Raw genomic sequence first — 18,255 nt, 5'->3', positions numbered from 1 at the left:
TTCACTGGTCTCCTTCCCCTTTGGAAATTGAATTTGAAATGACTCTATGGCAAAGAAGAAGACTGTATCAGTAGGATTACAGGATTACACCATCCTCACTCAGGCTCTTTGAAATCAAAACATGATGCAAGTCAGTAACGTTACAGGAACGGCTTTGTAAAGCTTTAATATATATTAAAATTAAAGAGTTAACATTTGATATTTTAATGGTAGACATTAAGAATTTTATTTTCCCCATTAAGTACTATATTGCTAAACGTTCAGTCAAATGGTAGATGAAAGTTCATAAAAACTAGGATACCAAATATTCTTCTTGCAGAGAATTGTATGCCCTACTAGTAACTCTATCCAGTGAATACTTGAGCAGCAGGGAAGGCAAACACTAAAGTTAGCTAGCAAGATTTCAGCCACCAGCCCCATGACCAGAGAGGTATTTTTTTTTGGGGGGGGGGGGGCACAATGAGAGGGAGGGGAGGAGAAAGGGTGTTAGAGGGGCAGACATGCAGCCAGGTGGGGAAAACGGCTTGAGAGGGAAAAGGCGAGATTAGCCTCACTCCAGTTTCAGGACAGAAGACTGAAGATATACCAGAATCCCATTTCCAATTCTGGGGTGAGAAATGAAGGTAATGGGAGGGAGGACAGAGGCTGGGGGTCTGAGAATCAAGGGCACCATGGGAGCCAAGCCCCATCACCTGCAGAGTGGAGGATGGGCAGGAGCAGTGACCTACTTTTAAAACGCTGGGAAGATTGTGGCAATTTAGCACCAAGGACTGTCTGTCTGGAGCAATGAGCTATCCAGAAACTGACCTGTTCAGGTACTATTTAATAACATGTTTTCTCTTGGCATTCTTACTGCTGAATTTTTAACTTGTTCCTAAAGTGGCCGTCATAAATGATTTTGTTCTATGTTTCAACTGACTTTCCTGTAATGACCCCAGTGCTCAGTGCAGTGGTTTGCACATTCTAAGTACTTAATAAATGCGGAAGAAGAGAAAGCAAGAGACTAGGGAGAGGAAGGAAAACGACCCAGGTAAAAATGAAGAGAACAGCCCTTAAAATCTGAGGGAGGAGAGAGTATTGAAAAGCAATTTTTAAAAAATGGATCCTACCCCACTTTATTTAGATTGTGACATCTTTTTCAAGGTATTTACACTCCAGTACTACCCAATTTAACAAGGAAAACCATCTTCATAAACGCTAGCTGGGATTTTATCACCAAAATCTGAGGCAGGGGAGAAAGAAAGGAGATTTCTTAAGAGTGCCACTTGGAAGGAACAATTCACAAACAGATTTATAATTTGACAGCATTTTCTCCTCCCTACTCACAGGAACATATTAAGGCAGGTATGTCATTCTTTTGGCTCACTGGGAGTTCGGTCAGGACATCTGACTGAAGCAGGAATGCAGGAGGAAGAAGCTGTGTGGCCTAACTTCTGGTTCCTACTCTGGGCTGAAGAGGCTGCTGCTACAGCCACAGCTGCTCTCCGGGATTGCTAGGGTTCCAGAAGTGGCTTTGTATGCAGTCCCCTCGTGTACTGGATCCCTAGAGAGAAGCTGTGATTGGCAGCTCCTCCAGACCGGAGCAAGAAGACAGGTGATGCAGCATTAGTTTTTTTGGGGGGAGGGGGCAAGGGGGAGAAGGTCCTCTCTGCCCCATCTACTTCCTACTGCTTCCCAAGGGGAAAATCTTCTGGGTGAGATGGTGGGGGTGGGCAGTGAGCACGTGGAGGGAATAGGTGTCTCCCTGGCCCAGTCTGCCTTCTCTCCAATTAGCCTTGGGCCACTGCCCCTCTCCTCCCATGGAAGCTTCACTCACTAACACTGTCATCTCCCTCTGTTCTACTTAAAAATAATGGGTTAGATTGCTAATCATTTTACAGAGAATTTATTGGTTATTTGCAGCTTCTTTAAAGTGCAGCCCTCGCATCAATTTGTAACCTCATAAGTAGCCCATCCACAGGAATGAGTTTGACATGCCTATGTGAGGGCTTTTGAACATTCTGGTTCCTTGAGTGCACTTTGCAATCGCTCCCACCGCTTCTTCCACTTAAAGATCCAGGTTTCTTCATCAGAATTCTTGGTTTCTACAAACCAAAACAAACACACATGGAGTCCTCATAAAAATACCATGAGCACTTACTCATCATACTTGATATGATAAATAGCTTCTTCAGTGTCCATAGAGTCTGAATAAGAAGTGGAGGGTGCACTGTCCAAATTATTTGTATTCTCTCTGGAATGATCCTGGCTTAAGTTTCCATTAGTCCTTTTGTAAGTATTGCCACTCTTTGCTTGAGCCTTGCCATTCTTATGTCCCTTTGCTGCTCGAGTTACATTTTCTATGTGAGCTTCAAACCAAGCACCAATGCTGACATCACGAGCATCCACCAGTTCGTTTACCTTGAAGAAAGAGGATCAAAAATTAATAAAGCTTTGAAAATTAAGCATTATGACAAAGGTTATGCATAGGACAGTTTCCCACCATGCTAAGTAGGAAGAAAAATAAAGTTGACAGCACAATTTTTTTAATCAATCAATCGTATTTATTGAGCGCTTACTGTGTGCAGAGCACTGTACTAAGCGCTTGGGAAGTACAAGTTGGCAACATATAGAGAAAGTCCCTACCCAACAGTGGGCTCACAGTCTAAAAGGGAAAGTACACATTTCCCTTTAATTCTTCTGAGATTCTGTAATTTTAGTTCTTTCCAAAAACATCAATGAATTAGGTTAGCCATTAAGTAATCAGGCTCATAGTTCACACACTGTAAGGCTATTAAGTTTCCTCTGGAATCTCCTCCAACAGTTATCCATACTTTACCTCAGCTAAGAGTATTTTGAAAAACCCAATCCAATCTATCCGGCTGTCCTATTATCCAAAGGTGGTAGAATCCCAAAGTTAACTCCAGGTAAGTAACAACTTAACCAGGAGAACAGTTTCTGCCATCCCAAAACAAGCACCACTGAATATATGACCAGTTTTCCAGCTACATTTGACGGTAAGACACACACTCTTAAGATAATTTAAACCTACCTCCTGATTGCCAACACATTAAAGCATAAAAATTACACTTTATCCTATCTAATCTTGTGCATATATTTTAACAGGCATTCAGTATAAAGCCCCATTCTGGCCAGATAAAAGCTTTGGGAGGGTAGGGAGTGGGGAGGTAGAGGAGTAGAGTAGAGGAAGACTGAAAAAAGGGGGAGAAAGGGGAGAGGGTACTCACCCTCTGCTGCCACATCACACTGTCACCAGTGATGGCGGCCACGCAGCAACGGCTTGCGTGCCATTCCTAAGGTGTGCCGGCTGAGATGGGCTGCTGCCGCTTGGGTGGCATGGTGGAACAGCCCAGCCTTGGGAGTAGCACAGCTGCTCAGCAGAGTGGCCCAAGGGCTGCAGCGGCTCAAGCCCCAGAAACCCATCCCATCCCAAGATCAAGCACCAGACTGTCTGGGCAGGCTAAGGCTTAGAGGAGCCGCCAGCCCATCTCCAAAACTGAGAAGGGCGGAGAGGCGCCCCGATGGGTATTTCCAAGGTGAGTTAGCTACAGCTGACCATGCTGCCCACAAAGCTAAGGAAGGCCCTCTCCTTCACCTCCATGGAGCTGGTGGCCCTAAATCGGGGAGGGGGGGGGGGGGCAAGGCAAGTGCTCCCTGCTCCCACTGCACACTCCACTCATCCCTAATCCCATCCCTGCCTCCTCCCAAGCTGTAGCATACAAGGGGGTGTCGAAGAGCCCAACTAAAACTTAAGTTGGGCAAAAAGAGTCAATCATACAATTTACGCCTCCAAATGGTGTTATGCGGATTATGTCACTGAACCACATGACTACTTCCTAACAACAGCTGTTGCTGCCAGGGAGGATGGAAAAAGGGAAGCACAATGGCAGGGCTCCATTTTTAGGCCTCCTTTTTCCCAAGGGGCAATGCCCACATGACGCTCCTGAGCAACACTGGAGCAGGTAGCCCCTCCCTCTAGATTGTAGACTCCTCGAGGGCAGGGGTCATGCCTACCAATTCTTACTGTACTCTTCCAATCAATCGATCAATGGCATTTATTGACCATGTGCTAAGCGCATGTACTAAGCGCCCGGGACAGCATGACACAATAGAATTGGTATACCCGATCCCTGCCTTCAAGGAGCAGCATGGTCTAATGGAAAGAGCACAGGCCTCGGAGTCAGAAGGACCTGGTTTCTCATTCCAGCTCCACCATCTGGCTGCCGTGTGTCTCGAGGCAAGTCACTTCACTTCCCTGTGCCTCAGTTACCTCATCTGTAAAATGGGGATTAAGACTGAGAGCCCCATGTGGGATATGCACATTGTCCAACCTGATGAGAAGCAGCGTGGCTCAGTGGAAAGAGCACGGGCTTGGGAGCCAGAGGTCATGGGTTCTAATCCCGACTCTGCCACTTGTCAGCTGTGTGACTTTGGGCAAGTCACTTCACTTCTCTGTGCCTCAGTTACCTCATCTGTAAAATGGAGATTAAGACTGTGAGCCCCACAAGGGACAACCTGATCACCTTGTATCCCCCCCAGCGCTTAGAACAGTGCTTTGTACATAGTAAATGCTTAACAAATGCCATCATGTCTCTATATGTTGCCAATTTGTACTTCCCAAGCGCTTAGTACAGTGCTCTGCACATAGTAAGCGCTCAATAAATACGATTGATGATTGATGATTATTATTAGCTTTGTATTTACCCCGGCGCTTAGTACAGTGCCTGGCATATAGTAAGCATGTAACAAATACCACAAAGCAAAAAAAAAAGGAGTTTGCAGACTCTGGGAAGAAGTGGTTCCAGCTCTTCCTACCTTGGAGCAAGACTCTTTTCCCTCTTTGCCTAGAGATGCCCCTCTCTCCAGCTGACGGGAGGGGTGGGAGTTCCCACTCCCTTCCCGACTGGAATGGGGGCAAGGACTCCCCTAATCGAACAGCGCAGAGTGTAGACTGAGTTGTGTGTGGATCCAGCTGCATCTGGGGTCACCCACTGGGCAATGTTTTAGGCCTCCCCACTACCCTGGGGGCCCTAGCAGGGGAACGGGTTTATGGCATTCAAGAGGGCAGCACATACACTCCCTGCTGCTTACTCTCCCCGCAGTCATCATCAATCGTATTGATTGAGCGCTTACTGTGTGCAGAGCACTGTACTAAGTGCTTAGCACTGTCCCCTCCACCACCAGGCTCCTCTCCCAACCGCTCACCCGCCATCTACTACAATTTTAGGTAGGTTGCGGGTGCAGTTCTGTGTGCAGTGTCACTACACATTGCGGGGTGTTGGGCAGAGACCCCTAAGTTGCTAGCCCCTAGTTTAGGGGCTCACTGTTGCCTGTTTCAGCAACTGTGATTGCCAGAAATGCTGGAAACAAAACAAAGCAAAACAACCTAGCATCTCTCTCTTCTCAAACGAAGTGCAAGGAGAAATCGTGCTGCCACTACATCATCTCAGGGGTTTCTATGAGATGCTGCAGATCTCATTTACTGTGCTACTGCCCTGATCATGTCTGTGCATGGAGTCCATCAAATGGGGACAGAGAGGAAGAGGAAGCAGGTTCTCAACCAAGGATATGACCTTCTCGGAATGTATGCTTACCCTGCTGCCTATCTTGAAAATGTGGTATTCATTCAATTGTATTTGTTGAGCGCTTACTGTGTGCAGAGCACTGTACTAAGTGCTTATGAAGAGTGTTAGATTAGAAGTACCTTGTGTTTATGTATGGCTTATTGGACTGCGGAACTGTTAGGCATATCTCCCCTGTTAAACTCACCCCATGGCACCTATTAGAGAGCCGTTCACTCAAAAGGCTTTTTATGTTTGGGGAAACCTAACTACATAGTTTTCTTTGGATACAAAAAATATACAATTATAATTTATCCTCATGTCAGAGATGTGAGAAATTAGATTATCTATGAAAAAGTGTGTTGGGTTCTTAGAAAAGCACTAAATAAAACAGGGTATTATTGGGGTTATTAATTATTAATCCTAAAGTGCTTCTTTTAGAAAACAAAATAGTGCATATCAGCATTAACTATAACATCTCCATTCAGGACTGTGTGCTATAACTATACTAAGATTATGAATTTGAAAACTCACATGGATGAAAATGCCAAAATTACAGTGCTGTGAAATTAAAAAGTATATTACTATACTACTCTCAGATCAGACCCAATAGTCTGAAATTGATTTTTTCCAATTGGGGATTTTATCATGTTCTGGATTCACTTCATACCTTGAAAACACATCTTAGTTTATTTATAGGGCTTGTTGTTTGGTTTCTTTTTACACATCAGAACTGCTTTTATAATTAAACACACCATGCTAACATTTTCTTCTTTCATAACTGGGGATTTTAAAAAGCCCACCCGATTGTAAATTAAGCATTTAAAGTGTATACAGTTCAAATAATTGAGGTTTTTAGTTGCTAGTTTCTTGAAAAATCTCTTAGCAGGTTAAACTCCTCAGGAGGAAAACAGATATTCATACTTGATGTAAAATGAGAAACAATGTGGCCTAATGGAAAGAATATGGGCCTGGGAGCCAGAGGACCTGGGTTCGAACCCTGGCTCTGTCAAATGTCTCCTGGCTCTGTCAAATGTCTGCTATGCAACCTTGGGCAAGTCACTTCTCTCTGTCTCAATTACCTTATGTGTAAAATGGGGATTAAGACTGTGAGCCCCATGTGGAACATGGACTGTGTCCAACCTGATTAGCCTGTATCTACTCCAGCGCTTGGTACAGTGCCTCCCACATAGTAAACTCTTAACAAATACCATAAAAAAAGGAAAGCACATCATATGCAGGAAAACGTCAAGATCATTTTTACCATACTTAGCTGAAAAACAGTAAAACATTGGGCTCGATCTAATTCTCTTGTACCTATCCCGGTGCTCAGCATTCAGTAACCACTACATAACATTACTTTACTTAAATCACTATGAGTTTTCAGGTTTCACAATCAAAAGTCAGTTCCTCCTAATCTAGCAGGCCCACAGCACCACTCTCTTCCCAGCATAACTCGTTTCCTGACCTTAGATCTCTACTGTGACCAAATCTCGCTCTAACCATAATCGTGACCCTTCCGACCGAGTCGCTCCAAGACTGTGTCCTTCTTAGCCCAATCACACATTTTTCCTGGTGCCATTTTCTTCCACTAATCCATTCTTTGTTCCTCTCCGTGCCATGTCCCTGAAGGAATCCTAAATTTGATTTGACCGTTTTCCCAGCACCCCTCATAATTGGACAGTTCTGATAACAGATTTTGAACACAGAGTAAACTTTAGACAAAAATGTATTACAAATAGGTAAGTTTTCAATTTCTTATTGCCATACTGCTTCAAAATTAATTTTTAAAAAGTCATGGCTTACAAGAATATCAATGAGAAAGGAAAACAATCTGACTGTCTTCAAATGAGTTCTCTTCTCCTTACATGGAAAGCAGACATTACTTTTCTGTGCCACGGCAAAATGATTAAAGAGCCCTTGCCCAAATCTGCGCTGCAGTTTAAGCCACAGAGGGCCCCTGTGAATATTGATGGCTTTAAAAACAAACAAAAAACTAAAAAATAAAGCATCTGTATAAAAACTAACTTGGAAGATCTGACAAGTTCTACCTCCTTTGAAAAGAAGTTTCCATCTTAATTATATGTGTTCATTGATTAGCTATTGATACCCCTGAAGTAGTCCAGCATCACTGACCTTTCTAAAAAAAAAAAAAAAAAGACACTGCCTTTTCCAGCTAAGACAAAATTGCATTGACATAAAGCAGTCTACCTCAATAAAAGAAAACTGTGGCCCCCTCAAAATCAGCATCCAGTTTGGGCAATTCTTCTAATGGCAATAAGAAATAAAATTGGACCTAAAGGAGAACCAGGAGCAGTTTCCTATTTGGACAAATGACACTAATCTGTCACTACCCTGCCTCCATAATATATTAGGGGAATGAGAAGAAATAAACTTAATTCCCTTGATTATAAACTCTGAGGACAGGGACCATGTCCTTCATGGGACTCCCATGAGAAGCAGCGTGGCTCAGCGGAAAAGAGCCCGGGCTTTGGAGTCAGAGGTCATGGGTTCAAACCCCGGCTCCACCACTTGTCAGCTGTGTGACTTTAGGCAAGTCACTTAGCTTCTCTGTGCCTCAGTTACCTCATCTGTAAAGTGGGGATTAAGACTGTGAGCTCCATGTGGGACAACCTGATCACCTTGTAACCTCCCCAGTGCTTAGAACAGTGCTTTGCACATAGTAAGTGCTTAATAAATGCCATTATTATTACTATTATTTCAGTGCAACTGTAAGGTTCCTAAGCATCTGGTACATGGAACTGCACCCAGGAGGAACTCAATAAATATTGAGCGTGGTGATGCTGAAATCAGATTCCCCAAAATGGTTGCCTCCACTAAGACCTGGGGCTGATAGAAATAACTGGAACGGACCCAATTCCAGTCCCACCTGGGTCTCACCATTTAAGTAGGGGGGGTGAGCAGGTATTTAATCCCCATTTTGCAGATAACTGGCACAGACATTATGTGACGACCAGGGTCAGACAGCAGGCATGTGGCGGATCCAGGATTAGAACCCAGATCCTCCGACTCCCAAGCCTGGGCTCTTTCCACTAGGCATAATTCATGTGCTTTCATTTTATTTTCCCAGCAGGCATGGATCTGCCTGCTGGGACTAGGCCTGTGACAACATCCGCACTCTGCCCAAATCTCTTTGGCCATAAGTCAGTCCTGCAGGTAAGAGGCCTTGGTGTGCTCTATATGTTGCCAACTTCTACTTCCCAAGCGCTTAGTACAGTGCTCTGCACACAGTAAGCACTCAATAAATACAATTGAATGAATGTGCAAGGTGCACACAATCGATCAAGCTCGCAATGGTATTTATTGAGTGCTTATGGGGTGCAGGGCACTGTACTAAGCACTTGGGAGAGTACAACAGAGTTGATCAATGCATTCCCAGCCCACAACGAGCCCAAGCACTTAGTACAGTGCTCTGCACACAGTAAGCGCTCAATAAAAACGATTGAATGAATCAGACTTTGCACAACGAGCCTACAGTCTAGAGAGGGAGAGAGCCATGTGTTGCACCCCTGCCTAGCTCATCTCAGGACTGAGGTTCGTCCATTTCACGATGGGAGACTCCACCATCAAGATGGCTAATGGAATTTACATAAGGCAATTGAGAAAGAGCATCGGACTTTGCTGGACCTTTGTATTGTCATCTCTAGCAATGAAAAAAATCATATTTTAGAAATATAAAAAGAAGAAACCATCTAGAACACATAGAAACCACTAGTCCTGGAAATATGGGTTTTCTTTCTCTTTTGAACAAATGAGAAACCATACTCTCTACATCTTATGTGTAATAAGAGAAAAGGAAGAGTGATTGCCAACCATATTTCAGTCCTTCCTTGTTCCAAGTCAGCAACAGCAACACTGTGTTGCTTTCTCTGTTCGCCTTTGATGCACTTAGGTGAGCTATGACCCTATTTCCAACCCATGTTTAGCTCTGATAACCAGCCTACACGAACCAAACCATTAACAATGCCTAAAATTCAGCAGCACCAGCAGCAGCAGGGCCGTTCAGTATCAGCAAATTTCCATGGTAACTGAATATTAAACTAGTCACATGATAGGACCTCTAGAGTTAGAGCCAAATAAAAAAAAAACAAAACCCCAAACCACTGCAAGTTCCCTCCTACTTGGGAATTATTCGGTGAAAAAAAGATCATATGAAAATAATAACAGAATATCTATACTTTTAAAGAGTCAGAACATGAATTTTCAGATATGCTGTAAAATGTCCAGATTAAACTGGAGATGATGGTTTACGTGAGGGTAGAGGTTGTCAGTACCTAATTATATCAATTATTTTACAGAACAACTATAGTATACTTTCGCCTCTGAAAAGGTCTCTCATATCAAAACTAATGATGTCTCAGAAACAAGTTCAATTAATATCTATACTAGAATTTGCAGGAAGAGGCTATTAGAAGGGTGACAGAATGTTAACTCCAAATAAACGGGCTCAAAACCATACAATGGACCTGTTTCCACTTACCTTAAAAAGAGAAGAGATATCTCTTCAGATCTTGCATAAGATTACAACCACCCATTCTTAGGGCAATTTAAATATTGCCACCAGGAGCATGATATGTAAATCTATGTTTTGCCCACTCACTTCTTAGGAGGACAAGCTAGAATAGAATAAATCACTAAAAGCCAGAGAATCTTAAAATTTCAACCTTCTCCTACCACTAATCTTACCAGAGCACCTACCAAGTAGTAAAGCTAATTTAAATGTTATTGCCACTCTCCGCCCATCTGACAGGTGCTAAAAGGCAGTAGGGGAGGGAGGAAAAAGCAGAGGCCCAAGTCGTCCCTAAAAAAGCTAGGAAAACAAAGCAGCAGCCTAGTCTACCGGACCGAGCACCGGCCTGGGAGTCAGAGGTCATGGGTTCGAATCTCAGCTCTGCCACTCGTCAGCTGTGTGACCTTGGGCAAGCCACTTAACTTCTCTGGGCCTCAGTTACCTCATCTGGAAAATGGGGATTAAGACTGTGAGCCCCACGTGGGACAACCTGATCACCCTGTATCCCCCCAGTGCTTAGAACAGTGCTTTGCACATAGTAAGCACTTAACAAATACCATCATCATTATTATTATCATTCCGACTCTGCCACTTGCCTGTTGCGTGACCTCAGGCAAATCACTTCACTTCCCCATGTCTCAGTTTCCTCATCTACTGTCCTGTTCTCCCTCCTAGACTATGAGCCCTAGATCAGACAGGGACTGTGTCCAACCTGACTACCTTATATATAACCTTGTGCTTAGCACAGTGCTTGGCACATAATAAGCGTATATATACTGCTATCACTATTATTACAACTACATTATTTGGAAATCCTAAGAAAATCTTAACTGGTATGCCCATCACTAGAATTTGAATACCAAGGCCTCTAAGCGTTTCAGAGAGAGGGTTCAGTAATAATACCTGCTGTCAAGGAGCCTGGAACCTGATGGGGGAGATGACAAAAAAAAAGAAATATTTACAGTTTGGGGGGGGGGGATGAAAAACAGCGAAGATGATTGGAAAGAGAGCTATTTAGGAGGTTGGAATGGAGAGATAAGCCTGTTTTCCTATATGCAGGGAGAGTGAGGATGTGGATAAGAGCTGAGACAAAATTTTTGCTTGTTATATGGTATAGTTTCCAATTGCATTATTCAGGGATGGGAAGAGGAAGAAAGTTAACCAGTGGTTGGACAAGCGAGAAGTAAAGTAGCAGACCAGAAAAATGCAGTGATCAGTTGGGGCAGGATGCAGGGGAAAGAAGGGAAATTAACTGGAGCAAACAAACCAGAATGTAGCTCCTGATTAAGCACTTGCTGGGGCCTGCAATAAATGCTGCTTTCTATGGGCAACCTCTCCTGGAGGGGGAAGAGGAGGGAGGCTGTAGAGTGCATTGCCTTTGCTCTGGAGCTGGGGCAGGAAGCTTTTCAGCAGAGATTATCAAAAGGTTCCTGGGCAGGATATTTTTAGGAAATTTATTAAAGAACTGTCTATGATCCAAAATATCCAGTAGGTCTAATCGGCCACGGCAGAGGTGAAGAGAAACTAGCTGTTCAAGTAGTAGGTTGTCAAAAGTTTTTGGAAAGATGAAAGGAATGGAATTTGACAAACTGTAGGGCTCACCATGGAAGAGATCTCAAAAGCTGATGTAATACCGCTAAAGGAGAATGAATTTTCCCAAAAGAATACTCAGGGGGAGGATGCTAAAGGCTCTCAAAGCTCAGATCCAGTCATATAGGGTGACAAGTCATTGCATGATGGTAGGTTACAGGATGTGACTGAGCCCTAAAAGCAGCCAAAAAAACCAAAAGGATTCAAGCTTCAGTAATGTGCACACCAGAGGCAGGATGTGGTGACTTTGCACCATTCGAAAACGGGAATAGTGCGGACTCCTCACCCTCTTAAAGGCTGCCATCAGGATATAACAAGACCTTGTTTGTGCCTTTAATTGCTCGTGATGGGACAAATTACAATGTCCGAAGGAAACTCTGGAATTGTTATTAGCTCAGTCAGACCCCTTTAGAACAAAGATGACGAAGTTGTATGCCAAATACTAGTTGCAGCCCTACTTTGTTGGAAACAAGAAAGCAGTTTGGGATGTTAGTCTGCTCGGTAGGAATGGACTTTTGATAAAAATGTTACCCTTTAAAGTGAAGGCCAAACGCTAATAGGTTCTATCTGTTTTAATGGAAAGAAACAAAATATCTCTCCTGCCAAACTTGTGGGGTTTTTTTTTGCTTACTTTCTGAGGTTTCCTTTTTTGAAGGGATAAACCTATTTACCCAGAAATATCTGGCCACATCCAGATATTGATAATAAATTGACAGAATTCAAAATGGAAGTAAGAATTTAAAATTTAGTCTAGGAGGGAATACAAAAATAAACCAAAATTTCTCAATGCCTGGAGAACAGTGGGAGGAGCAATCAAAATATTCTGGTGGGGGAGGGGGCAGAGCCATGCAGAAAAAGTTACGAAAATTGAAAAATATAAAAACCAGACTTATAGAGAGCAGTTATGCTGAAAAGCATATGAAAGTACTTGAACTTTTTCTAAATGTCTCAAATCTACAGTTTAAGCACTTCAAACCTTGACATTTGGGTTGAAGAAGTGGAAATCTGACCTAGTATAATACATCTCTTTTACTCCCTAGCAACAGGAGACTAAGGGGAGGAGGCAGTCTGCAACAGCAAACAAATCTCCATTGTTGTGAAGAAGGAAAAAGCATCACTTAGGAAGCCATGCCAATTTAAGAGGTGGGAAAAAAAATCCTACTGAGTACCCATGGGGTGCAATGCACTATACCACGCTCTAAGCCACAGCCCTACAGCACTTATGCACATATAACTACTTTATATTTATGTCTTTCTCCCCCTCTAGACTGGAAGCTCATTGTGAGCAGGGAGCGTGTCTACCAAATCTGTTATATTGTCCTCACTCAAATGCTTAGTACAGTGCTCTGCACACAGTAAGCACTCAAATACAATTTACAGATTCTTCTAGGGGAGGTACAGTAGAAACAAGAAACACAAGTGTCTCACTGCCTTCAAGGAGCTAAACACGCTAACAGAGATGCTGTAAAATATTTACAAATAGTGGAAGCAGAATAAGTAATTGAATGTACATATAAACATGAAACAAGCTGTAACACACACACACACACACACACCAATTTCTTAGGATTCCTTTAAGAAATGAAACAGGAAAGAAAATCATTCACGGTAAATTGCCGCACAAGAACTGTTTAACTAGGAACAGAAACAAAGGTATCAAGTCCAAAGACTTGATCAACAAAACCAAACATGCTGGATTTTCTGGAATAGCATCCTTTGGAAAGGAGAGTCTGAAATCCATGCTCTCAACAATCACTTCTTAAAAGACACTTGAGGGGCCCAATTAAAAAAAAACAACCCAGGAGCTGATTCTGATAATATTTCTTTGCAAAACTTAAATTCAATTATAACTTGGCGTGAAATTCCCTTCAGGGGTGCATTAAATTGTCTTCAAAGCATTTGAAAGGACCGGCATTACAGAACACTCTTTGCAACTGATCTAAGTAGTTCAGATAACCATATTTGTCCCATCTTGGATGAACTTTTATTTCTTGACAATTGCCCAAATTGGGAAGAGTACAGGAGGTATAATCAGACCCAAAAATCATGAGAAAACAAGAACTACCCATTAGAGGTTAAAAACTCAAGGTTCTTTTGTAGGTCAGGCATTCTTAAAATCAAACTGCTTGGAGAAGAGTTTTCCCAAGTAAAACCTCGGACATTCCCTGTGAGTTTGGGAATCGACTTGCCTCTTCAATTTAGGTAGGATCAATTACAGAAGAAAGAGCTAATTACGGAAGCCTCCATCTTGGGCTCGGAGGATTCAAGATATCCCGCAAGGGGCTGTGGGAAAGTTGGCAGGGGTGGGAGGGGGCGTGGGTTTGCACAATTGTTGATCATTCTTCTCAACTGCTTTTACAATAATCACACAAAGAAATGGCTAGAGGACATTGGAAATAAATTATTAGCTTCCTAACTGGAAATTTCAATGACAAAGTGAAAATTCAAGTCACGGACTTCAGCATTTCTAATAAAGTCAGATGAGTACTTTTCTTAAAGTCTCCAAAATATGAAAGTACATTAGCTACTGGTTTTTCTGCCCAATTGGATGAGTTAAGTGGACTCGATCAAGAGCAGTCAGGAGAAGGATGAGGAAACAATAGGAACTTTAAAAAAAAAAAAAGACATGGCAACAACTGAAGATGCCCAAAGAGCTGAAACAAAATGGAAGGAGAGGAATGTACAACACCTGAGAGAAAAGGCACAGGACTCTAACAAGAAAGTACACCAAGAGAGAACAAAGGAGCATGGAAGGAAAAAAACCTCACTTCCACACAAATGAACCACACTTAAATTTCTGGCTACATGCATTCTTGTTGCAAAGGGCATCAAGCCAAATAAATGTGAGATGGGGATCTGTTACCCCCTTCTGTCACGCATGCCAAGAATCACTGGGGCAGATTTCACTACAGTAGGAAGGTAAACTGACAGAAGTGAATCAGTCCACTTTTGTGACAATAAAATTTACTACGATGAGAGAGAAATGGTCCCAATCAAAGACAATACAGGGATAGAAACCTTGAACAATACTGTCTCGTCAGAAGAGGATCAGCCACTTCAGTGCCATATATGGCTGGAAGAAAACCAGGAAAAACGAAACCTTCCCAACACCACCAAGGAAAAAAAAAATACTGCCTTCTCTAAGAGGCTCACCTCAAATGGATAGGGCAACCTATGGTTTTCATCCTCTCAACTTGAAAAAATAAGGAAAAGGGAACATTACCCTGTTCCCCATAACAAGTCACTGCCTCGGTCTCTAAGGGCTAAGTTTTTAAGACTTTAAAAATGATCTTCTTTCCCTCTTTCATTTTCGTACATCTAGAAATCTCTCCTTGCTTCTCTGCTTATCAGAATATGGAGCTAGAAAAGGTAAAAAGAAAGATAGTAGGGATAAGGCACTGGCTTCATGTTTCTAGTTACAAGGATTAAGAGAAAGAAAAACAAGTGTCATTACACAAGTCATGACTAACTTGGAAAGGATGAGGGAGGGAGAGAGGGAGGCTTTAAGGATATGGGAAAATAACTGTCTTTAAGTGATTTGACCAAGGCAAGGAAAGAGTAAGGAGCAAGTCAATCTTCTATGAATTACTAAGCCCCACTGTCTGACCAAAGTTATCTCCAGCTGCAACTTTCCTCATTTTCCATTTCCTCTTAACTAATATGTTTTATAAAACAATGCTGATCAACAGTTGGCACTGATCTTTCTTAGTAGAAGCTTCCAAGACTGCAAAAAAAAATTATTTACCCCATTTCAAACGGAGCAGACACAGAATCTTTCCGTCAAAATACTTGGAAAAAAAATGGGATATTCATCCCATTTGCTTGGTTTCAGCTCCTCAGAGTTTTAAATATTCAGACTACGCTCTGAATATATGTACTTTAGTACCTGTCAAGAAAAATTTTATGAGAAGTCAGATACATACCTTATATAATCCAATGCCTGGATCAATGAGAAATGAACGAGCTGATGTAGACGGCTGGTTTGTAGAACCGCTACTTGTGGTTTTCTTGATTTTATTTTTACAGTTGGCATTAGAGCAGAGGTTGACCTCTCCATCACTAGTCTGGATGGAAGTGGTAGGACCATCAGACTCTGATCGTATCAATAGCTGCACTATATCATTCAGTCCAACATTGTAATCAAACAAAGTATGTCCATCTTCCAACTGTCAAAGAAAAACACAAGTTAACAAAATACGGCTGAAAAACAGAATTCATTAAACTTAGTACATGTTCCTCAACCATAATGATAAAGCCTGGGCTTGGGAGTCAGAGGACCTGGGTTCTAATCCCACCTCCACCACTTGCCTACTGTGTCACTTTGGGCAACTCACTTAACTTCTCTGCCTGTTGATCAACTGCAAAATGGGGATTCAATACCTGTTCTCCCTCCTATGTAAACTGTGAGCCCTATGTGGGACAGGGACTGCGTCAGGCCTGATTAACTTGCATCTACCCAGTGCTTAGAACAGTGCTTGATACACAGTAAGCATTTAACAAATACCATAAAAAAAGACAATCGGAAATTCTGCATACCATGTTCTCAGGTTATGTTTAAGATAAACTGCTGGCAGGGGTAACAGGACAAAAAAGATGTTGCCCCTTGGTAAAAGTTTCCTGAAGAAAGCACATACCATGCAGATGATATTGGCCAGAGAGCACTACATCCTAGGTGACTTATTTACTTTTTTCAGCAAATTTTGTACAGTACTTTATTGAATATTTAGCTACATAGGCATGGTATACACTTTTCCTCTTAAGAACAAACATTTATTCAAATGAAACTGTAAGAGGGTATATTTGCCATCAAAGGTACTTTATTTTCAGCAAACTATTCTTCCTGGAATCACTTGATACATTATAAAAAAGCTATGGATAATTTTCTTCACACCCACAAAGTACAGAATTCTTTTCAAAATCCTAAAAACACACGGGACTCCAACCATGACCGAGAGGAAAATATGATAGCAAGCACATTTCCCTTTAGTATCACCACAACAATGCTCTGAAAGTCTGGCAGATTGGCAGCATTTTTAATTCGGTAAACATGCCCACTACAAATTCAAATTCGGATTCATTTTAACTGCAAGTATAAGATGAATGCTGCTCTTAATTTGGAATTTATATGATGCACCGTGCACTTGCATCTGCAAGGACTGCTACTGATCCCGGTACAAATCATAGACGATGCTTGCTCGGAAGGCACTGGTGTTTCTAATAAAATTAAAACAGACTAGTTTGCTGGAAGCCTAGCACTTTTCACTGGTAGCTCATCTCAGCCTTCCACCCTGCCCGTCTTAGTGCTTAAGGCTCCATTTCCCTTTTTTCCTTCCTCTCTCAGCTCTATATTTAATGCATTCTAAGCTCTGGTTTGAAGACAAAGACCTTCAGAGGATCATTGCTAGGCAGCTGCAGAAGGTTCCGCAGTGTCCCAACTGACAAAAATTTTGGTGGCTCAGGGAAGGGCACCACCTCAACCACTCTATATCCTCTCCTCATCTTTCCACCCAAACCCTGTCCTTCCCATCACTGTAGACAGCACCACCATTCTCCCTGCCTCACAAGCACATAGCCTGTTTCCTTGTTTTGATGTCTGTCTCCCCCTTTCTAGACTGTGAGCCCATTGTGGGCGGGGATTATCTCTGTTGCTGAACTGTACTTCCCAAGTGCTTAGTACAGTGCTCTGCACACAGTAAGTGCTCAATAAATAAGACTGAATGAATGAAACTTGGCATTATCCTCGACTCATCTTTGGCATTCAACCCACATCTTCAGTCTGTCACTAACTCCTGGTGGTTCTACCTTCGCAACATCACCAAACTCTGCCCTTTTCTCTCCAAACTACAATGCTGACCCAAGCATTTATATCCTGCCTTAACTACTGCATCAGAGTCCTTGCTGATCATCCTGCCTTCTGTTTCCCCACTCGAGTCCATACTTTGCTGCCCAGATCATTGTTCTACAAAACCATTAAATCCACATCTCCCCACTCCTCAAAAACCTCCATGTGGTTCTATGTCCACCTCCATAGCAAAAAGCAACTCCTTACCATCAGCTTTAAAGCATTTAATTAACTCGCTCCATCCTACCTCACATCATGGATTTCCTACTACAATCCAGTCCGCACACTTCATTCCACTAAGGCCAACTTACCGTACCTCAAGCTCACCTCTCACCACCCACCCCGTGCCCACATCTTCCCTCTGCCTTGGAACTTCCTCCCCCTTCATATACAAAAGACCCCCATTCACCTCACCTTCAAAGCCTTATTAAAATCCTCCAAGAAGACTTCCGAGGGGCCTCTTTTCCCCTACTCCCTCTCCCTTCTGTGTCACCTATGCACTTGGCTCTGCATCCTTTCAGCGCTTCCTATCTACCCCACAGCATTTATGTACATATAATTATGGTATCAAGCGCTTACTATATGTGCCAGGGACTGGGGTAGATACAAGTAAATTGATTTGGACACAGTCCCTGCCCCACGTGGGGCTCACAGTCTCAATCCCCATTTTACAGATGAGGTACCTGAGGCAGAAAGAAGTGAAATGACTTGCCCAAGGACACACAGCACAC

General features: G+C 42.6%; 1 protein-coding gene across 2 annotated transcripts in view; it reads right to left on the bottom strand.

Moving 5' to 3' along the window:
• Nucleotides 1–18,255, bottom strand: part of UHRF2 (ubiquitin like with PHD and ring finger domains 2) — a 136,841-nt gene that overhangs the window by 93,226 nt on the left and 25,360 nt on the right. For both annotated transcript variants that reach the window (XM_038769492.1, XM_038769494.1), the window contains exons 2-3: nucleotides 15,606–15,848; nucleotides 2,141–2,400 (exon numbers count right to left, since the gene is read on the bottom strand). In XM_038769492.1, the coding sequence (XP_038625420.1) occupies nucleotides 2,141–2,400; nucleotides 15,606–15,848 (503 nt within the window). The remainder of the gene's footprint in view (nucleotides 1–2,140; nucleotides 2,401–15,605; nucleotides 15,849–18,255) is intronic.

Source organism: Tachyglossus aculeatus, chromosome X4 (assembly GCF_015852505.1).
Source record: "Tachyglossus aculeatus isolate mTacAcu1 chromosome X4, mTacAcu1.pri, whole genome shotgun sequence".
Lineage (NCBI taxonomy): Eukaryota > Metazoa > Chordata > Mammalia > Monotremata > Tachyglossidae > Tachyglossus > Tachyglossus aculeatus.
This window is presented reverse-complemented; position numbering and strand designations above follow the sequence as displayed.